The sequence below is a fragment of the Sebastes umbrosus genome, chromosome 10 (assembly GCF_015220745.1).
Source record: "Sebastes umbrosus isolate fSebUmb1 chromosome 10, fSebUmb1.pri, whole genome shotgun sequence".
Classification (NCBI taxonomy): domain Eukaryota; kingdom Metazoa; phylum Chordata; class Actinopteri; order Perciformes; family Sebastidae; genus Sebastes; species Sebastes umbrosus.
This window is the reverse complement of record NC_051278.1, coordinates 12829242-12847313: the sequence shown is the minus strand read 5'-3', so window position 1 is coordinate 12847313 and position 18072 is coordinate 12829242. Positions and strand designations below refer to the sequence as shown.

Here is an 18072-nt window from a genome sequence, read left to right as displayed (position 1 = left end):
GATTTATTTTTTTACGTTTTGCCTAAAATGGCTCTTTTTTGTTTTAACTTTTATTGCAGTTTCAGCAACGTATACAATCATAATCACATTCTATACCACTTTATTTTCATTTTACAGCTGTCTCTTGCTTTTACACAAAATTTCACAACTTAAAACAAGGGGGGAGAGAGTAAGCACAAAAAAACAAGACAAGACTTCATCTTAAACTGTAATTTCAATTGAATTCAGAGAAAAAGGGAGGACACATACTTAAACAATCCGAAGAATTAAAATAAAATAAAGTAAAATAAATAAATACATTTAAATAAAAATAAATGTGGTGAAGGGTCGGAGGTCAGGGAAGTGTGTGGAAGGGTGTGTGTTGTATGGGTGTGTGTATGTACAGTTGTACTTGTCTTGTACACCTTGTTGCTATGTTACCACAGAAACGAATTTTATTTCGAAAAGAACAAACCGGATATCCGGCCTGTAGTGCAGCTAGCTTGCCTGGTTCCTCCAGCAGCACCATTAGAGCAGTTGTTGACAGACACTGGAGAGGAGGCATTGGGTAGGATTGCTTTCCTTTTTTTAACTAGCTGTGTAGTTGGCCTTCGATATTAAACACTCAGTGTGCTTGTGGGCGTTTTTAACAGTCGGACCAGCTAGTTTGCAAAACCCTGGAAGACTTATAATAACAATAACATTGTCAGATCTGGAGGGCTTGGTAAGATTTTGCTATTTTAGCTTTAATACAGAAGACTCACCTTTATAGACATGGTTGTAACTTGTTTACTGCGTTATAACAAGACATAATACCACACCTTTAAGTTGCTCTACTTAGCTATGCAGCCCACCTTTCTACATTCACATTAGGTTGAGACTAGCTTGTTGACATTAACAGCTATAGTGTGATTACAGCACTGTGTTGGAGAGAAAAGCTCTGCTAAATCAATGTCGCCACGTGTGTTTGATTAAAACAGGTCTCCTTAAAATCCTTTAGCTGTCATTGCTAAGTGGTAATACTGTATTTTAACTTGGTGAAGTTGCATCACTTGTAAGTTAATCGTCATGGTAACGTCAGAAAAGGTATGCTAGCTTGTCTTAAATATTCAATTGAATACTAAAAAAAACATTTATATTAATCTCGGGAGAAAGCTGTTGATTTGTATGACAGTGGCATTACTTTGTTACTAATTTTGGTTTTAAATATGTTTACATACTGGTTAAATACTTGTTAAATATGTTTAAATACTTGTTAAATACTGGTTAAATATGTTTAAATACTGGTTAAATACATGATAAATATGTTTAAATACTGGTTAAATACTGGTTAAATATGTTTAAATACTGGTTAAATACATGATAAATATGTTTAAATACTGGTTAAATATGTTACTGGTTAAATATGTTTAAATGCTGGTTAAATATGGTTAAATACTGGTTAATTACTGGTTAAATATATTACTGGTTAAATATGTTATGTTAAATAGTGGTTAAATATTGGTTAAATATGTTACTGGTTAAATATGTTATGTTAAATACTGGTTAAATATGTTTAAATACTGGTTAAATATGTTTAAATACTGGTTAAATATATTACTGGTTAAATATGTTATGTTAAATACTGGTTAAATATTGGTTAAATATGTTACTGTTTAAATATGTTATGTTAAATACTGGTTAAATATGTTACTGGTTAAATATGTTTAAATGCTGGTTAAATATGTTTAAATACTGGTTAATTACTGGTTAAATATATTACTGGTTAAATATGTTATGTTAAATACTGGTTAAATATTGGTTAAATATGTTACTGTTTAAATATGTTATGTTAAATACTGGTTAAATATGTTACTGGTTAAATATGTTTAAATGCTGGTTAAATATGTTTAAATACTGGTTAATTACTGGTTAAATATATTACTGGTTAAATATGTTACGTTAAATACTGGTTAAATATTGGTTAAATATGTTACTGTTTAAATATGTTATGTTAAATACTGGTTAAATACTGGTTAAATACTGGTTAAATATGTTTAAATACTGGTTAAATATTGGTTAAATATGTTACTGTTTAAATATGTTATGTTAAATACTGGTTAAATACTGGTTAAATATGTTACTGTTTAAATATGTTATGTTAAATACTGGTTAAATACTGGTTAAATACTGGTTAAATACTGGTTAAATACTGGTTAAATATGTTTAAATACTGGTTAAATATTGGTTAAATATGTTACTGTTTAAATATGTTATGTTAAATACTGGTTAAATATGTTTAAATACTGGATAAATATGTTACTGGTTGAATATGTTATGTTAAATACTGGTTAAATATTGGTTAAATATGTTACTGGTTAAATATGTTTGATAAATACAAATATGAATAATACATTTTCAAAAAATGTGTTTAGACTTTTATTTTGGAATTCCAAAACGCCCAAAGCGGAAGTGGATGAACGTCATTGGATGATTTCAGCTAGCTAACGTTAAGCGTTAATTTATAACTGTAGCTCACTTATCTTAATCTGTTGACACATATTACCTGTATCAGTGTAGCGGTGATATGTGTATTATTAAATTCTAAAGATATTAATGAAGCTAGTCACACACGTACGTGCGAGTATTTAATGTATTGATGATGTTATTTAGCCATCGCGTTGCTAGGTGATACCAGCTGAGCTAGCAACCATCACTATGGACGTCTGTGGTGCTCTGTGAGGAGGCTGTGTGTCTATCAGAGGTGTTGCTCTTCACAGGGATCCTGCTGGCGTGTAAAGCCAAAGGAGGAGAGAGAGCTACGATGCTGTGCTGGGGAAATGCCTCCTACGGACAGTTAGGCTTGGGAGGGATTGATGAGGAGATTGTGGTGGAGCCACGAAGATGTGAATTCTTCCACGGGAAGCTAGTGTGTGATGTGGGGTGTGGCCACAGACACACAGCCTTCCTGCTGGAGGATGGGACAGTTTACACCTGTGGCTGCAATGACCTGGGCCAGCTGGGGCATGAGAAGTCCAGGAAGAAACCAGGTTGGTTGATATATATATATATATTTATTTGTTTTATGATAGATAGCACTTGAAATGAAATTATTTCATCATCAGCAATCAGGATAGTAAATATTATGGGATATAGGGAACACACTGTTTTTTAAAGTCACATGCATTGAAATTCATGGATTTGGTCAAATTTAAAACCGCAATAATAATGTTCAAAGCAAGACACACTTCACTTCCGGGCAATATTCAAAAAATGTTTTGTGACAGGGAGGGGGGTTATAATTTAAAGGGACTATTTGTAACTTTCAGAAATGCTTGTTAACAGCGACACCTGTGGCCGTTAATTCAACCAAAGGCGGCATCGGGCTCGCGCTTGCTCGCTCTAAATAGACATGAACGAGCATCGCGCAACACAGTGAGGCGACACACGTCAGCTAAAACCACAATGTAACTCTATATTTCACCTGCTTGGGGGACACCTGCACCCGGTCAGAGACGGCAACGTTTCTTGCCGCGGAGCCCCGTCACTTCACAAGACACGGGAAACCTCTGTTGGTCTGGAGGAGCTGCAGCATTTATTTCTGCACAAACGTCCACTGCACATTCACTAGATATTTTCAGAGCTAAACTAACTCTTCTGCAGTGTGTAGTGAGCAGGCGTTCACGTCTAGAGGTGGAGCGAGAACGCGAGATTGCGAGAACGCGAGATCGCGAGAACGCGCGCGGTTTGAGTGAAGGCGAGCTGGCAGCGGAGCAGTGACTCCGGACACACGCGAGTGCGCATGGGATCCCGACCGGGCACATTTATACGCTTAAAAAGTTACAAACAGTCCCTTTAAGAGGAAAATTGCATTTTAAAAAGCATTGTGTTTGTACAACAAAGAAGAGTATGTGTATTTCAGTCTGTGGGGTGGATTGGTGGAATGGGTTAGGTGATGGGTTGAAGCGGAGCACAAATATAAATCACTTTAAAAAGCTATACAAAAAAATATATTTTTGGGAGGTATATGGTTGAGGAAGAGTTGTGATAAGGGTTTCGTTAAGGGTTGGTTTATATCTACTTTTTAACTCCGGATAGATATGTGGGTTGTAAATAAACTTGGGATGCTAGTTTATATATTATATTATATTATCATTCTATGATATATGAGTCATTAGAGGAGAAGTGAAAAAGAGGTAGGGAAATATAAGTTTTACTTCTACCTACTCCTTTTCGGACACTATTACTCTTGTTTTGTTTGTTATTATTTTGTATCTGTTTTTATTTATTTTTATGTTCAAAAGTCTTTCATTCATTCATTCATTCATTCATCAATCACATTTTCTCTTTCTTTTCTATTAGAACAGGTTGTGGCCCTGGATGCACAGATCATACTGGCGGTGTCATGTGGAGGGTCCCATACACTCGCCCTGAATGACAAAGGGCAGGTTTTCTCATGGGGTCTGGGCTCTGACGGGCAGTTGGGTCTACATAACTTTGAAGAATGTGTTCGTGTGCCTAGGTAAATTCAGAAACTAATGCTTCATATTTAAATGATTGGCCTGAAACCTTTTTTTTTTGTTTGTTTTACACTACACGCTATTTGTTCATGGTTTCTTTTGTAAAGACACATCTAATTAACACATCGTAACATATCAGCATTATCTAAATATCTAACTTTCTTAATTACATCCTGGTGCACATGATGAGATGGTAATTTCTTTCTTTTCAGAAATATCAAGAGTTTGTCAGATGTACAAATTGCTCAGGTAGCCTGTGGGTATTGGCACTCCCATGCACTTTCAAGAGGTGAGGATGGTTTGTACCCACATATTGCACATTTATTCATTCTGCTTGTTGCGTTTTCCACGTGTTAAAGGAGACATATCATGCTCATTTTCAGGTTCATACTTGTATTTTGGGTTTCTACTAGAACATGTTTACATACTTTAATGTTTAAAAAAAACTTTATTTTCCTCATACTGTCTGCTTGAATATGCAACCGCTTGGGTCCATGTTTACTTCCTGTCAGCTGATGTCATTCAAATACACTGTATCAGGAAATAAACTGGGACACATTTCCAATGGTTACGTTTAAAACTTTGAAATGGTCTAAATATTGTAGATTTGTGACATCACAAATGGACAGAAATCCTGACGGCTTGTTTCAAAGCTCAGTTTCTGAATACGGGCTGTGTGTAATTCTCTGTGGATTGAGTGTTTCAATACTTTCACAGTATTTATATAGAACTTAAACCTGCTTTATAATATAAAAGCCATGAAAATGTCCCTTTTTTACAATATGGGACCTTTAAGACATTCTATGTTATGTCTATTTCTTTTCGTAGGGGGCCAAGTCTTCTCTTGGGGCCAGAATCGACACGGACAACTTGGGCTAGGAATAACCGGAGAGAGCATTTCCACGCCCCAAATCATCCAGTCTCTGCAGAGCATCCCTTTTGCACAGATATCAGCTGGTGGCGCTCACAGCTTTGCCCTCACTCTCTCAGGAGCAGTGTTTGGTTGGGGGCGCAACAAGTTTGGTCAGCTGGGTCTCAATGACAGCAATGGTGGGTGGTCAAAACCCTAAACTACTACTACTACGACGACTACTACTTGTGGGAATTCACTCTCAACTCAGACTAATTGTCAGAAGGTCTTTTTCAGATCGGTCTTTCCCAACGCTGCTGAAGTCCCTTAGATCGCAGAGAGTCATTTACATCTCCTGTGGAGAAGATCACACAGCAGCACTGACCAAGTTAAGTTATATACTTTTTGGTTATTTGATAAACCTTCAGTGTTGGAAGTGTGTGTGTGGAAGACCTTGATGTGGATCAGTGGTTGCCTTGGATCAAAGTGGGGTGTGGTTAGTGGTGGTGAAGTTTGTTTTTACAGCCTTGGCCTTATTTTTTATAGTTTTGAACATCATTGTAAAGATGATATTTAATTGGCCAGCTTAGTTGGTGAGATATGGAATCACTTAACAGCCTTACAATAGAGTCTTGTAAATTAGACCTTAAGCTGGTAAGTAATGCTGTCATAATTAATATGAATGACGAACTTGATTTTAAAAAAGACCAAAGTTGTACACAAAAAAATCCTTTACTTTCAGTCACCCGACAAACACTGCTACATTAAGCTATTTGGAGCTAAACAACCGTATTTTTACAAACAGAAACATTCTTTGTTTAGTTAAGTAGTTTGTGAATTTTAAAATCTCCTCAGCTGTTTAATGAAAAGGCTTATTTTCTGTCTGGCAAGTTTCTGTTTCAGTAGTGGGTTGAAGTTGTAAAGGAGGATCCCTGCCTTAAGGCTTGCAGGTTAAAACATATCCCGTAACAGCGTATAGTGTTCTTTAGCTGGCTGTTTCCTATTAATAAATAACCAGATTGAAGTCACTAACATGATTGCATCCTACATTCTCAGTCAGTCCCAGCCCTGTATACTATGGTGTCTGAAAACATGACCTTGCAGTACTCTTGTTCTTGGGAAGGTCAGAAACAACTGGTGTTGCTGATTTTACAGGAAGGAGGTGTGTTTACATTTGGAGCAGGAGGATACGGACAACTTGGACATAACACTACAAACCATGAAATCAACCCTAGGAAAGTGTTTGAGCTCATGGGAAATGTAGTCACGCAGATTTCATGTGGAAGGTAAAATGTATTGTGTATTTTTAAACATTTTATACGTGTGCATATACTGTACTATAATCAGTGTAAAAGTTAAATGGGTATAATTGAATTTTATTGAAATGTCATGAAAGAACTAAACATTTTTCAAATTATTTTTGCAATTATAAGGCAGCACACGATGGCTTTCACACCCTCCTGTGGGAAGATGGACTCATTTGGCCTTGCTGGTAACGGACAGCTTGGTACTCGCTCCACTTGCAACAGAAAAAGCCCCGCCACTGTCAAAGGCCCCTGGGTAGCCTCCAATTCTCCAACGGATACAGGTGAGACACTGTAAATAAAGCTGCATCGAGTATCGTCTGTGGACTAGAAGGCAGCGCAGCAAAGAGTTGATGTAATAACTAGCTTATTAAAGGTAAATGTGTAGCATTTAGGGGGATCTATTGGAAGAAATTGAATATAATTTTAAGAAGTATGTTTTCTATAGTGTATAATCATCTGAAAACGAGTCGTTGTGTTTTTGTTACCTTAGAATGAGCCGTTTATATCTACATAGGGAGTGGTTCCTCTTCACAGAGTCTGCCACTGGTTCTAGATAGGGCCATTCGCATTTTCATGTTGGCCACCGTAGTTCTCCTACGAGCTTGGCGCACGGGAGAGGTTTCAGTTGGTTGCAATCTGCAACCTCACCACTAGATGCTGCAAAATTCTGCACATTAGACCTTTAAACTCTGACAGCAGAAACGCTTTTTTTTTTATTACATTCCTGGTGTGGTTCACTAACACCTCACAAAAATATCTGGGTTTCTTTGGTTTGCTTGATGTTGACTTTCTCCATCAGCCACTCATTTAGTTCAGCTCTCTGCCATGACAGATAATGTATTATGTAATCAACCAAGGTCTGCCTCTGGATATACAGAATACTGGGGATGGTGAAACACAGACACTGAACCATACAGACTGTTCAACCTAAAAGTTACAGGGTTGGTTGTAATTCTCAGTGGAATCTGAACTAGTACCAACACATTTGATATCATGTTAATATAAAAAATATGATAGATCTTTAAGATAACATATTGTACTTCTATTTTATATATGTGTAGGTCATCCAAGCCTCCTCATCTATCCATACATTTATTTCTTGCTTTCATTACATAACATTGCAGACTCGCAGCTGGGCTGTTGTGTCAAGAGGATTTATGCCGGAGGAGACCAGAGCTTTGCTCACTATTGCACTGCCAATGTAAGTTGTCATAAATAAAGGGCTTCTTATATTTTGAGATTTCTTAGAGGTGCTTACAAATTTTGGATAAATTCCAAGAATTGTATCTCTTAACATGCAATGAAATTATTTCTCAGCCCCTGACTTGGTGAAGCGTGCGTGGAAGTTTTGAACAACCACACTAGGAAATGTTCAAACTTAACATGGCAGAACTGTAACATACAGGAGAGGGAACACAATCCCCCATTCAAATTAAGGAAGACTGCTTCAACAGATCCTGCACTGTCAATACATGTTGGTCTTGTTTTTAACCATGTAGCCATGTGTATAAAGGATTCATACAGAGGAGCACCTTCTTTGTGATTTAATTTGGGTGGATTCAAGTAGCGCTTCTTCTATTATTTAGTTTTAAACATGGGAGACCTGGAATTTCTCAAGATGCAACATTTTTGAAGTGAATACCACTTAGATTTTGCACATTTAAAACGGTTTTGAGTTTTGAACTTTAATTTACGTCAAGTTCATACCTTTCATTGAATTCTTTAACTTTTACCCTTTTTTGTAGAAACTCCAGAACATAGATGACCGGAGGATACAAAATCACCACAGAAACATTTGCACCTTGAATCAGGATATCATACACAAGTGGTGGAACTTCTCACCAGGAAGACTCCCACAAGAAATCTCCAAGTAAAGTCCTCTGACCATATGTTATTGGTGTTTATTTTTAGTACATTGTAGACATATTTTTACAGTTAGACAAGTTCCTATGGAGATTTTCTTGTGAAGAGTCGTCACCGTAATTACTTTGTCTTTTACGATTCCTTTAGTGAGATTGACCTCGTGTTCTCCTCAGCAAGCTGCCTCAATGGATCTTTTCTGTCAACGAGGTAATCCCCTTTTAGATGACGTCCGTTTGCATCTAAAGTCTGGCACAAAAGTCTTCATTATTATCAGATCCAATGCATTTCCTTCACTCATTTGATCCTTCTTGTTCACACACTATTTACAACTGATATATGTCTAAATTGAGAAATCCTTTCCACGTAACCAAGAAGTATCAGACCTACTTCTAGGTTGGGTTGTGCTTATTTGATTTCTAGTTTCTGCTCGTTGTTTATTCATCGTTTTCTACAAGTTTATATCCATGTCATGTTTCAACTGATCTTAATCTGATCTTTTATTGTTCTGAAGGTTGGTTTAGCAACATGGATTTGGCCTTTACAAAATCACAGATGGATTATTTGTCACAATCAGTGTGTATTGTCTTTGTGCTAGCCAGTTTGCCAACAGCCGGGAGACGGCTGCTGCCAAGCTAAGTTACCGGGTGTTAGATACATGATCTAATGCAGTCCAGTACAATAGCCCTGCAATACATCCAGTGTTATTTATATTATATACAGTATATTATTTATAGTCTTTATTTATGTTGTTGATTCGATTCTATGGTTTCTTTTACACAGTCATCCAGATCACTACAGTACCAACAGTAAATGTTCAGGGGTGGATATGAACATGGCTCGCGTCCTACTGCACAGAGTGGTCCAACAAGATCACCATGAAATCGCTCAGCAGGTCAGTGGATCGATATATCGATTCAATGATCAACGATCCAATATCATAAATGCAAAGGGAAAATATCAATACATATCCTCTTCTTTAAGATGCGCCTTTATTTTAAAAAATTGTATTTAGATGTCTGGAAGAGCCCAGTAATAAAATTGTCAAATCATATTTTAGTTGAGTTGATGTAGATGTGACTGATTGTGTTAAATGGGCATATAATATTGTCTCATAACGATCACAGACCCTTGAATTGAATCAAATCGAAATTGTATCGTGGCAGACTTTGTGATATCAGCAAAGATTGTATCGTTATCACAAGAATCTATATAATATCGTATCATTATGATTTACAGCCCTACCCGATACCTGTTTTCAATCACGCATTATTACTCCGTCAGCTGTAATTGATCTGTCTCAACCATTAGCACCCTGCACCCTCTGAATATGTAATTCTTGCACACCTCAACACGGTATATGGGTAGGAGATGCATCAATTAGGGATTATTACATCAATCATAACGGACCTATATACCTTCATCTGTCTCCCTCAGATTGCTGCCAGTCTAGAGAAGAACCTCATTCCCAGACTAAGCAACTCTCCTCCAGACATTGAAGCCCTGAGACTTTACCTCACTCTTCCAGAATGCCCTCTCTTCAGCGACCGAAATAATTACGTGACCATCGCTATACCGTTTGCCAAATCACTCCTCAGTCTGAAAGAAGCTCCTCTGAAGGTGCTAGGTAGGATGAAGAATGGTTTTTTTTATGCTTTATGACACACACAATGCAGTGACTTCTGCTTTTCGTCTTTTCTTCACAATATGTTTGGTCTTGTATTTGCGTCAGGAAACTGGTGGTCTACGTTTGAGCCCCCAGTCTTCCAGCGGCTGGTCGAGTTGTACAAGGAAGTGGTGGTGTATTTGCTTCAGATGCACAAGATGGGCATTCCTTCGGTCGAGCAGAGAATTTTCACCTGTTTCCTGGACACGTCCCTCCGACTCCTGGAGGTCCTGCACACAGTGAGAAATGAAAAAAAAAAATCCATGGATTTGTGTTACAACAGCTGTCACATGTACATCATACAGTACCTGGAAGAACTGTTGATAACATCCATTTTCTGTTGCTTCAGGTGAGTGAGAGAGCAGGACACATCATTCAATACGATAAATTCTACATGCATGAGTTGGATGACTTGATAGACATCAGAAATGACTACGTCACATGGATTCAGAGGCAGATGTACCCAATGGTGAGTCTACTGCTGATGTCAGTTCCACGATCCATTTAATGACATCGGTCTATGTTTAGGCATTCCTATGAACCATTTGTTTATGCCTCTTTATCCTCAGGGTCAGGACGGTGTGGTGACTCTGTGCAGGTATCCCTTTGTGTTTGATGCCCAGGCGAAGACCACACTGCTTCAGACTGATGCTGTCATACAGATGCAGGTAATAAGGAGCTGGATCTAGTGCTGCCAAATGTATTGTTGCATCTATGAAACATAAAAATGTGTCAAACATGAATCATCCCCTTGTTATATTGATAGATGGCAGTGGACCAGGCACAGATGCAAAACTTCAGCTCCATGTTCATGCCAGCGGTGGAATCTGTCAACCCGTGCCTCATCCTCATCGTTCGGAGGGAAAATATTGTTGGAGACACCATGGAAGTCCTCAGGAAGTCCAAGAATGTTGACTACAAGAAACCACTCAAGGTAAACGCTGCTATAATCAATATTTTCCATTAACAATGGAGCAAATGACTGAAGTGCATGTGAAAGATGTTGCTCACAGTGACGACCCCATAGACAATGACTAAAGTTCCCCTCAGCGCTTTACCGTCTTTCAGCTTGTTGTTTTGGTGTTTTGATTCAGTGTGATTGCAGCAGTTTCCAGCAAAAAAGCAATCTCTAAAGCCCACTGTACACTACCTGCCCAGCACCATCCAGCACACAGAGAAAGTCAGCGACTAGCTGGTGAACATAGTGGAGCAATTAGCTGCTGAAGACAGATATTTCCCTCAGAAGTTGGTGGAAACCAAAACTGAGCTAAAAGAGAGAGTAATTATTGGACTTGGCTTCTCCTGGTGTATGGTGATTTAATGTGTCCTGTCTGGATGTGATATGTTTTAATGTACCCTTTTAATAGTATTCTTTGCACATACAAACCAAAGCCAATTTCTGCCTTTTGTACGCGAAAAGCAGACAAAGTGTTTTCTTCTACTTACATTCACCAGGTGGACACAAAACTGACTCATGCTAAAGTTGAAAAAAAATTTAATGATTATAAACAGCTTGTCTAATTTAAGGACTTGTGCCATTAATTAGATAATGCATTATCTGTCATGGATAGATGGATGAGTTCATTAAATATTATGTAACTAAGTGTTCTGCTACTAAAATACACACAGTATATTTACAAATCTGTGTTGCCATTTCGATCAAGACATAAAAGGCGCTGCCGCTGCTCTAATGTGTGCGACATTCATGGCAGGTGATCTTCGTGGGAGAAGAGGCCGTCGATGCAGGAGGCGTGAGAAAGGAGTTCTTCCTCCTGATCATGAAAGAGCTGCTGGATCCAAAATATGGGATGTTTCGTTACTACGAGGACTCCAGGCTCATCTGGTTTTCAAACAAGGTACTTCACCTTTGTATGCTCATGCAGCTGAAATATCACTTGCTGTATTTAAGTGCATGTGTGCATAATAGGGACACTGAAGTAGTAGTCCTATTATGAATTGGTACATGTTAATGCCAAATCCTGTTTACAGATGTTACACTTGTTTTTTGTTCGTACTTCTGTGTTTGTAATTACATTGAGTAGCTAAATAATTGGAGGGACACATACAGTATAGGCATATATTCTTTATATTGTTTGATTGTATATAAATGAATGTAAGAGACACATCGAGTCAGCCCTCTAACAAAAGGTTTGATGGTCCCTTCCAGACCTTTGAGGACATTGACTTGTTCAACCTCATCGGGGTCATCTGTGGTCTGGCCATCTACAATCTCACTATAGTAGAACTCAACTTCCCTGTGGCCCTTTACAAGAAGCTCCTGAAGAGGAAGCCGACACTAGAGGACCTGAAAGAGCTAATGCCAGATGTGGGAAGGTCAGATCAAGGAACAGTCATCTGAGGTTCCCATTTAACATGTTTATGAATGTCAGTTTACCATGGTATTTTATTAACTGCATCTAATGTTGCAATTATATTACCACACAGAGTGTTATTTGAAAGAGTTTACCAAATGTCTGTTTTAGAAAATACTGTAAAATATGTCTATTTCCGTCTCCTCTTAAACTAGGAGTCTGCAGCAGTTACTGGACTACGCAGAAGATGACCTCGAGGACACCTTCTGCTTGAATTTCACAGTAAGATGATCGTCAAACAGTCTCTGTGGTGCATGAAGTGTTAAATAAATACAGTAGTTGTGATTTCTGTGTAGAGTTGTTCTGATACCAATACTAGTATTGGAAATGCGTCCGATACTGCCCAAAATTCGGGATCAGGTATCGCCGAATATGCCAGTCTATGCACCGATCTGATACCATAATTTATTATCCCAGAAAAAAATCTACTTTTTTAACTGCTAATAAATTCTTCTTCGCCGCACCAAAACAGTAGCCTTCACTGTGCTGTCGCACTGGATGTATCATGGCTGCCACTGGCAACTACTGTTTTAGAGCAGCGAAGAAGAACTGATTGCAGGTAGTTTGTCACGTGACAATAGCAAACAACAACAGTGTGGTGCTAGTGGAGAGTGTAACGGTAGTCAGAGTGAGGAAAATGTCAGGCATTTGGCAATATTTCACAGTGGAAAATCCAAAGAGTAAAACTGCAGTATGTAAGGCTTCTGTTTCGAGGGGTGGCACTAGTGCTGCCAATTTCAACACCAGCAGTCTTATAAAATATTTGAAGACGCATCACGCGAAAGAGCATCATACAACAAAGATAGTAATTATGTATTTTTTATTAAACTGGTTTTGGATCAGTACTCGGTATCGGCCGATACTGCAAGTTCAGGTATTGGAATCGGTATCGGGAAGGAAAATATGGTATCAAAACATCTCTATTTCTGTATATCATAATAGGAAAATCCAAACACAGTTTATTTTTTCAGATCACAGAGGAAAACTACGGTGCCACAGAGGTCTTGGAACTTGTACGGAACGGCGAAGACATCAACGTCAATAAATCAAACAGGTAACATTTTCTCTGTTGTCCTGCTAACCAGTAGCAAATTGTTCCTGCCATGAGAGGATCAATACCACTCTCCCATCTGTACATTTGTAAATATATAGCTGAAGCCAGCAGCCAGTTAGCTTAGCTTAGCATAAAGACTGGAAACAAGGAAACAACTAGCCTGGCTCTGTCCAAAGGTGACAGAATCCACCCTACCACCTCTAAAGCTCACCAATTAAAACATTCTATGTTTGCTTTATCCGTTCAAGAACTGAAGTGTAAAAACTGCACGTTTTCAGAAATCTGGACAATTCTCAAAATGACAAACTATTCCCTTTAGTGTTTAGTGAATCTCTACTTAAGTGTTCGGAACATTTAACCACTAAATCGTTTTAACTCGTGCTGAAAACTCAGTTTCAGAATCAGCTTCTTTACTGTTTGCTTGACTCTTTTGATTTAAGAAATCTGTTCATGTTGCTGTCTTTCTTCTACATTTCACATGTTCACAAAAATCCCTTTACTTTTAAATCAATTCCTTTTTTCTTCCTCTAGGCAGGACTTTGTCAATGCGTACGTAGACTACGTTTTCAACACATCAGTGGCCCCGCTGTTTGAGTGCTTCTACGCAGGCTTCCACAAGGTGTGTGGAGGAAAAGTTCTGGAGCTGTTCCAGCCAAATGAACTGCAAGCCATGGTCATCGGCAACACCAACTATGACTGGACGGAGCTCGAAAAGGTCTTGTTTCATATCTAATTATAAAGCTAGGATTCTCTGTCTGTACGTGGGTATGTCCTTCGCATATCTCAAGAACTGTTCACCCGATGAACTTCACACTTGGCAGGTGTATTGCTGGAGTGCTTTGTCAAATTTGGTACAATTTGAACATGCGACACGGTCAATATTAACAAACTCTGAATAAATAAGCGAACAGCGTTCTGTCCAGCAGCAGGGGGTGGGGCTTCAGGGCTCTGCGGTCTAGAGTCCAGCATGTCGTCCGTAGCGGGCCTGACTTACATTCACTGCACTTCCTTTTGCTGCTGGAGGCTGAACAAAGCCGGCAAATGTCACATGGATGCTGGATATACTAACGTTACAACCGAACTCTTTTTAACTTCCCTGGAGTCAACACGACCGGATAGACGAACCAGAGTGTTTTTCACCGGCGTCTTGAGTGTGTTTTTTCCCACTTGAGTAACAATGCGTTTCCCCGGTGTCAGAATTGATACTAACTTATAACACTAACGTTACCACCAGCAAAATACCTCCGCTAATTGAATCCATGCTCTACTTTATAACCGCTGTGGTCATGTCAAATCAAGCGACTAATACGCCTATTTAGAAATTACCTCCGCTAAGTGTATTTCACTGATGTTTCTGACCACAAGTAGCCTTGAGTGTGTGATGCAACTATATACTGTATATGTCATGGCGGGTGTATTGCTCAGGACCCAAGGTAGCGCAATGTGAAGTTGTTTGTATGAGCCGTTCTTGAAAAAGCGCCAAGAAGCAACACCGCAGGCCGAGCATTCAGCCTGTTTTGAACAGGCACTGCACTAGTAATGATTAATGGAAATCATTATGTCATCTCACCAATACACTTTTGGACTTTGTGATGTAATCTTATAAAAGAGGGCACTTTTATGGGTTATGTGTGAAACCAGCATTACAGAAGATGATGACAAAATGAAGTTTCTATAACTAGATGAAATGTGTCCTCTCTACCTGTGTAAAATGTCATTATTTTCCCCCTCAAAAAAGAAGCAATAACCCTAAATCTAGAGGTGCAAATGTATTTTTACATGCAAGTTGAAGTACAGATATTGAGTATCACAAAATGTGTCATTTGGCAGAGTAATTTTGAATAGTGCAAATAACTGTTATCTCCACCCTTCAGAGTACTGAATACAAAGGGGAGTACTGGACGGACCATCCCACCATCAGGCTCTTCTGGGAGGTGTTCCACAGTCTTCTTTTAGAGAAGAAGAAGCAGTTTCTCTGTAAGTACTGCCCACCATGTTTAAAAATATCGGAGCTGTTTTGGCAAGCTGAATTTACTTGTGTTTTGTTGGGAACTAATCAACCTTAATTCTGAAAATAAAACATTATTATTCAGTTTAGGGCCGCACGATTTTGAGAAAAATCTAATTGCGATTATTTTGACTGCCATTGCAATATGATTTGCAATATTAGAGGGAATGATCATTTTCACTGGAAAACACATTAAAATGATTATGGTTTGATTTTTATGGGGATCTGTACCAAACAAAGACATTTTTTTAAGTCTGTAGAATATGTTGGCCAGGACATCTCTGCAGCACCACATATTTAATTTAAAATTATATTTTGAAACACATTTAACAAATATAGCGCCTCCTGCGAATTGAAAATTGCAGTAGGCCAAATTGCCAAATCGTTTTTGATAAAATTTCGATTAATTGTGCAGCCCTAATTCAAGTTGTCTTTTATTATGAAATATGGCTGGAAATTGAAACGATGTCTCTCGCCTCAACAGTGTTCCTCACAGGAAGTGACCGCATACCCATTCTGGGCATGAAAAGCCTGAAGCTGGTGATCCAGCCCACCGGCGGAGGGGAGCATTACTTACCTGTGGCTCACACCTGCTTCAACCTGCTGGACCTGCCCAAGTACAGGAGTCTGGAGACGCTCCGTGAGAAGCTTCTACAGGCTATAGATCACAATCAAGGCTTTAATCTCGCCTGATAGTACACAGAAATGCCTAGAACTCAATGTCCAGACTGCTGATGGCAACCACATTCCCAAATGTTTTGCTTTCGCAGTCTGAATTCTGCTGTAAGAATTGAACACTGGGTGGAGAGAGGAGGAGGCCACATGGCACTAGAACTGATTAAGAGTTGGATGTCTAGCCTTTCACAGGTAATCTTGACTTTGATTTTCCAGCTTTTTTTCCTCATGCCATCACAGTATTTGATGCTCTTATTACAAGTCGATTCACATTTGATATTGCTCTTGTAGATATAGTTTTATTCATCTTTGGATATGACGAGTATGATGACGCAAACTACTGGTATATAAAGTAAAGGGTATGCATACAGCAACATAAACACCTGTAAAATATAATGAAATGCAGTAGCACTACCTTTCTGAAGCTTATAATGAAATAGTGAGAGGTTTCTGTTATGGAAAAATACACTGTGGCCTCATATTGACCCGATTTAAACCAACACCTCTCTGACAACATTTTAAGCTCCGTTGTGGTAGTAGTTGCTGCATGGCTACTGCAATCCTATTGTATTTTACAGGAGATAGTGATGTTGTGTCCACCCTGGTTATTAAATGTTTGAACCCAGACAATGTACACCAACTCTCTTTATGTTTGACATAAGTTCTGTTGACATTTGATTGAGAGGAGTGCGGAGCGTTTGCTTTAGATCCGGAGTAGATTTTCTTGGCTGTCAGCCTTAAACAATCCACAAATAAAAACAAAGTACAGCCACTGAAGTAAATGTGAGTTACTTTGAGGATAAAATACTGTCCTGTTGTTTAAGGCCTTTAAGTCATAGACTGTATATAAAGATGGACAACACGTCTCCACTTCCTCCCACTGTACAAAAGTGTACAGTTTGGTCTTGCTTCTTGCAAGAGAGAATCACAGCTGTCAATCATGACGTCTCACCCCCTTTTTATAGCATCAAATAACTAATTAAAATCAAACTTATCAGAAAAATTAACACTTGAACATACATCAGTGGGATAAGAACTACCTAAAATGACAGAAACCATCTTTGAGAAAAAATTATTTGACATGTACTTTGACTTTTAAATTGGCCCATGTCCCATCCGCTAACATGGAGGGGGGGCGGGATTTATGATGTATACTGTAGTCCGCCACCAGGGGGCGATCCAGATGTTATGGCTTCACTTTTGGGGAGCTGTCATGTCGTCCATTGGTGCCTTCAAATGAAACTCGTGAGCTTGTGTTTACGACATGGAAGTCGTGTACACGACATGCTTGGTGTTCAAGTGGTTAAGACTTGAGAATACCGCTGCTAAGCAACGGCAATATTAACGTTACTGTCGGCGTCTAGAAGCCACAGAGGTTAACAATTTAGCTAGCTAGCAAGTGGGTAACATAATGCAGTTAATGCAAAGGCATAATGACAAAGAAAAACAATATACCACTAAAATAACAATATATTCACTTATGTACCGAAAAATGAACTTCCATGGCCTCCGCCATTTCTGACAATGTCTACAAACACATCGCAACTCGTGAATTTGGAGTTTTCGAAAACTTTACACTTACGATGTCGTGGATATCACAAGAGGGGAGAGGCGTTCATATGGACTCTTCTCGTGAACACGGTAAACACGACCCTATTTGAAGGCACCACATCTTTATATACAGTAGGATCTTCTGGTTGATTGGTTTATTGCAACATCTTTGGGGAATTAAGGCTAATAGTTAATGAACATGATCACTGAAATTCAAACATTTCATTGAATGACATGTCAGTGAGTGTAGT

At 38.6% G+C, this 18072-nt stretch overlaps 1 protein-coding gene across 5 annotated transcripts; it reads left to right on the top strand.

The window, feature by feature from the left end:
* Window positions 1–460: 460 nt before the first annotated feature.
* Window positions 461–17047, top strand: herc4 (HECT and RLD domain containing E3 ubiquitin protein ligase 4). Of its 5 annotated transcripts, none has more exons than XM_037782472.1 (24): window positions 461–547; window positions 2739–3008; window positions 4321–4480; window positions 4691–4767; window positions 5307–5528; window positions 5626–5717; window positions 6484–6614; window positions 6762–6916; window positions 7760–7836; window positions 8381–8505; window positions 8646–8705; window positions 9279–9390; window positions 9933–10122; window positions 10228–10400; window positions 10511–10630; window positions 10731–10829; window positions 10928–11095; window positions 11874–12017; window positions 12329–12495; window positions 12689–12755; window positions 13505–13587; window positions 14119–14302; window positions 15462–15564; window positions 16080–16288. In XM_037782472.1, exons 2-24 carry the CDS (start codon window positions 2783–2785, stop codon window positions 16286–16288), a joined length of 3144 nt encoding a protein of 1047 aa, XP_037638400.1. In that variant the 5' UTR covers window positions 461–547; window positions 2739–2782. The 5 variants fall into 5 exon arrangements, 3 of the variants coding, with proteins under 3 accessions (XP_037638400.1, XP_037638401.1, XP_037638402.1); XM_037782473.1 differs by lacking the exon at window positions 461–547 and adding an exon at window positions 554–703; XM_037782474.1 differs by lacking the exon at window positions 461–547 and having other exon boundaries at window positions 2346–3008; window positions 16080–17047.
* Window positions 17048–18072: the final 1025 nt, after the last annotated feature.